A 4,994-nucleotide genomic window follows, 5' to 3' on the forward strand; every position below is an offset into this window, starting at 1 on the left:
AAGTTACGGGGACGTAAATACACCAGCATCAGTTGTCAAGCGATGCTGGGGGGCAGACACAGACACACAAACATATACACACATACATATATATATATATACATATACGACAGGCTTCTTTCAGTTTCCGTCTACCAAATCCACTCACAAGACTTTGGTCGGCCCGAGGCTATAGTGGAAGACACTTGCCCAAGGTGTCACGCAGTGGGACTGAACTCGGAACTATGTGGTTGGTAAGCAGGCTACTTACCACACAGCCTTTTTGTTTTTCGAAAGGTTCAAGGCCCCACGGAACACCACAGTGGGCCACGGCTCACCTGTTGCCATCGTCCCATTTGAATCATATTACTAAACATACAGTCACCTCATCCTTTATTTAAAAAGAAAATAATTACACCGTCGGACATATTGTCATCGTCGTCGTCATCGTCTTCATTATCATTAGCATCATCGTCATCATCATCATTGACATCATCATCATCATCATCATCGTCACCGTCGCCATGATCATCACCATCGTCATCGTCTTCGTCATCAACAGTAAACCAATAATTATAACTGACCCCTCATTAAATAAATTACCCACTAATGATTCATCAGTGTTGATCAAAAATTAACACTACTATATTTTCACTCTAATTACTTCAGCAATTAATCACAACTAAAATGCCACTTGCAATAAACTATTCATTGTTGTTGTTGTTCAACCTCAAGACTTCAGTGTAGCAAATCACCTCCGCCTCTTTCCTTTCCTCCTCCTCCTCCTTCTCCTTCTTCTTCTTTCCCCTCCACTCCTCTTCTTCCTCCTTCTTTCCACCTCCATCTCCTTCTCTTCTTCCTTCTTCTTTCCCCTCCATCTCCTTCTTCCATCTACTCCTCCTTCTTCCATTCCCCTTCTCCATCTACTCCTCTTCCTCCTTCTTCCCCTCCTCTATCTCCTCCATCTACTCTTCTTCCTCCCCTTATTCCCCTTCTCCTCCCCCTCCTTCTCCTACTCCTTCTCTTCCTCTTCTCCTACCACCTTCTCATTCACCATTCATCGTACCTATCATCTTTTACCGCCCAAATTTCGCACTTAAAAACACGTTACTCTATCATTCTTCCAGAATATTCTCCCGAAATACAACAAAATGCTTGAATCCTGTTCGATTGTATTTATTCAGGGTTTTTTTTTTCTTTTCTCTTTCCTTGATTTCTTTAGGTGACTGTGAGAGGAAATTAAAACTGCCAATCACACCAATGTGCGACAGATATTCAACGTCCATGGCGAAAATACAGGCCGGTAAGTATCAGAATAACATCTTTGTCATCAGTTCCTTTAGACCAGCGGTTTTCCATCTCAGATCCACAGGCCCTAAAACAGGAGTGGGGAAACCTCCGTCTGCGGGCGCAATTCCGCCCGCAAACCCATTTTATTTCGCCCGCAGGCTGATATACTCGTATGTACAAAATATAATAAAATGAAAAAGAAAACAAAGGGAAAATAATTCATAGCGACAATGCTCTCTTCTCAATATGTGTGATCAGTTACCAGTTAAGACAATGTTTTGTATTTCTTGCATGGATGGTAAGCCAGGGATCATTCCTAAATAACTTTCAGTGGATGATAAGCCACGGATTGGATTATTATTATGATTATTATTATTATTATTATTATTATTATTGAGTGAGAGAGCAGTGCATGCCATCAAAGTGACACTGGGGTAAAATATACGAAGCCCAGCATACCCATCATGACTACCCGTCTGATAAGGGTACAGCAGGCACAGGCATCACAACCATATATGCGCGCGACATGGTGATCTCATATCGAGATAAACAGCGCAAGACCTCGCAGATGGGGCTCAGTAGAAATTTTCTTTAGGTCGAGTAGCCCATTCCGCTCAAAAGGTCCCTGAATAAGGGTTGTTTAAGGATGTTGAGCAAAACACCCATGTTTCCAAAAGTGAATTATTCGAACCTGAAAGAATTCCTCTCAACACATGGCTATGATGCTCCCCCACTACTTCTGCTCATGATCAGAGATGCACATATCGTCAGCCACTAAGGGACATGCTCAACTGGTTAAGGTCAAATAACTGACAAGCAAATCTTTGTGGTATTGAGCAGAGTGTTTACTGTAGCCCATCTTTTTATACCATTATTATTATTATTAATAATAATAATAATAATAATGGAAGGCGGTGAGCTGGTAGAAACGTTAGCACGCCGGGCGAAATGCTTAGTGGTATTTCGTCTATCTTTACGTTCTGAGTTCAAATTCCGCCGAGGTCGACTTTGCCTTTCATCCTTTCAGGGTCGATTAAATAAGTACCAGTTACGCACTGGGGTCGATGTAATCGACATAATCCCCTCCCCCAATCTGCTCTTGTAACAAAAATTTGAAATCATTATTATTACCATTATTATTATTATCATGATTATTATCATCATTATTATTATTATTATTATTATTATTTTGCAGGTTTCATGGAGCATGTTGTTTACCCATTATTTCACGAATGGCGGCGTTTCATGCGGTCGGAACTGTCGAAGAACATGTTAGAGAATGTGAAGACGAACAAAAACCGTTGGGAAAAAGAAAGAGCCGTAGAGTTACAGAAAGAAGCCGAACTGAATGAGGAACATACGTCCGGAAGTTTGTCTTCTGTGTTTGAACAAGACGAACTGAACGAGGATAGCCACGTAAATGGAGATACGGACAACAGCGAGTCAGAGGAAGGGGATATCATTGGAGAAACCCGATTCCTCTCAACATTACCGTCCAGGCACGGCTCCTTGGATCATTCAGAAAGTCTCCGAAGTAATTCTCCAACAATGGAAAACCGAGAGAACTTTGTTCCTGGTTCACGTCGACATAGTCTGCCGTTGAGTTACTTTCGGCGTGAGTCGATCCGTGTTACGGTGAGGAGAGAGAGTTTCCCGCATGTACAACGATCTCGACGCAATGTACCTCGCAATAACTTTTTCCATGCTACCTCTTTTGAAGGGTTTTTCCCCACCACTAAAAAGAGTATCTCGATCGAGAGTGTACTGGGTCGTCCCAAAATTACTACGCTAAGCCCAAGTTCCGAAGCAAGTAGACTTGCCTCCAGACTGTTTTCTTCAGACCCCCATTTAGCACAACGAAGTCAAATGCCCTCAGCGAACGGACAAAAAGCAGCAACACGTCTAACTTCTCTTTTAGCATTAACGGCAATAAGCCCTCCCGCCGAGATTGAATCGTGTCCTTTTCAGGCATTCCAGTCACGAACAGTACTTGCTCCTCTATCAGGTAACGCTCAAGAAACGACAGGTAGGGAATGGTGGCAAACTAGGGACCCTATTCTCAACCCTTTACGAAGGGTTTCCGCCATAGACTTCACGTTTCAAATAAAGGGTCAAGTTTTAGGTTCGCATGGAGATATGTCTACGACAAGTCAATCCAAGATGGTACCAGATCAGACAAAGGCAGATATAATACATGTAAGCCACAGTGAGCCCACAAAACTATCAGAACGCACGAGAAGACGAGCATCCGATGAGGAATCTCTTTAAAATATTATTAAATCCTCATTTCTAATATTTGTGGATTTTTTAAAAAGTATTTTTAAATTAAATTGGACAGGAATCCAACAAAAGATCAGACAATTTACCAAAAACAAAAAAAGACAAGAATAAAATCTTCATAATTCATTGGAAAAACGACTTCATCTCTCAATTAAATAAAGTGGTTTGAAAGAACGACTGAAAAAAACAGAAAACAGTTTTTTTGGAGGTCACCTAAAAAAACGTCTCTTCGTGTTGTTCTTTAAGAAATGTATGTGTGTGTGTGCAGATGCATGTATCTGTGTGTGAGTGTATATATATGTATGTTTATATGTACGTATGTTTATTTTAAGATTCTTTTCCATTGCAGAATTGTAACTGACAAAATGGCGAGACTCTTGTTTGAATCAAGACAGCTCTTGGAGATCTTGTGTGTGTGTGTATGTGTACGTACGTATGTATATATATATATGTGAATGCATGTGTGTATGTACGAATGTATGTGTGTCTGAACTTATGCATAAATGTGTATATGTGTGTATGTTTACATATATGTATGTGTATGAGTGTAAATATGAATGTATGTGTCCAGCGCTACATTGTCAAATATATCCTTCTTCTTTAAGGTACTAGGATATAATTTAAGATTTGACTACCATTTCTAGCAAGTCGAGTGACCTCGTGTACGATCCCTCATCTGTCCATCTCGTCATCACCACCACCACCATCATTAGCATCGTGATCATGATCGTCATCACGTCGCCGTCATAGTCATTATCATTATCAACAACAACAACAACAACAATAATAATAATAATAAGAAGAAGAAGAAGGCGGTTGTAGCATTTCTCTCGGTTCATTACGTTCTGGGTTCAAATTCCGCCCAAGTCGACTTTGCACTTCATTCTATCGTGATCGATAAAATAAGTATCAGTCGATATAATTGACTAACCCCTCCCCCAAGATTTCAGACACTCCCTTCAGGTGTTTAAGTCACTTAGTTTCGAATTCAATACTTATTTCAGCCTACATCTTATTTTATTGATCAAATCTTACTGTTTCTTCCGGGTCAATTTTTGCAAGGGAGGCGACTCTTGCCAAGTTGTCTTTTCCTCCGATATCGATGCGTGATGGGAGCACGGAATACCGATTCCCTGCCTCTGTCCATGATTGTGCATGGAGCCAAAGTTCTTCCAGTCCAGTCTTTAATGCCGTTCAGTCTGTGTATCTTTAGTCTCCGCCGTTTCTCCTTTCCTCTCAAAGTCACGGATCGACAAACTTATCTCATTGACCTCAACATGGAATCTCTTTTACTCTTTTACTTGTTTCAGTCATTTGACTGCGGCCATGCTGGAGCACCGCCTTTAGTCGAGCAAATCGACCCCACGACTTATTCTTTGTAAGCCTAGTACTTATTCTATCGGTCCCTTTTTGCCGAACCACTAAGTTACAGGGACGTAAACACA

General features: G+C 41.0%; 1 protein-coding gene across 1 annotated transcript; it reads left to right on the forward strand.

Moving 5' to 3' along the window:
* Positions 1 to 250: 250 nt before the first annotated feature.
* On the forward strand, positions 251 to 3,709 carry LOC149134310 (uncharacterized). Its single transcript, XM_089356064.1, has 2 exons — positions 251 to 1,282; positions 2,465 to 3,709. The coding sequence occupies exons 1-2, from the start codon at positions 1,240 to 1,242 to the stop codon at positions 3,535 to 3,537; spliced, it is 1,116 nt and encodes a 371-aa protein (XP_089212190.1). The 5' UTR covers positions 251 to 1,239; the 3' UTR covers positions 3,538 to 3,709.
* Positions 3,710 to 4,994: the final 1,285 nt, after the last annotated feature.

This window comes from Octopus bimaculoides, chromosome 8 (assembly GCF_046866305.1).
Source record: "Octopus bimaculoides isolate indiv1 chromosome 8, ASM4686630v1, whole genome shotgun sequence".
Taxonomy (NCBI): Eukaryota; Metazoa; Mollusca; class Cephalopoda; order Octopoda; family Octopodidae; genus Octopus; species Octopus bimaculoides.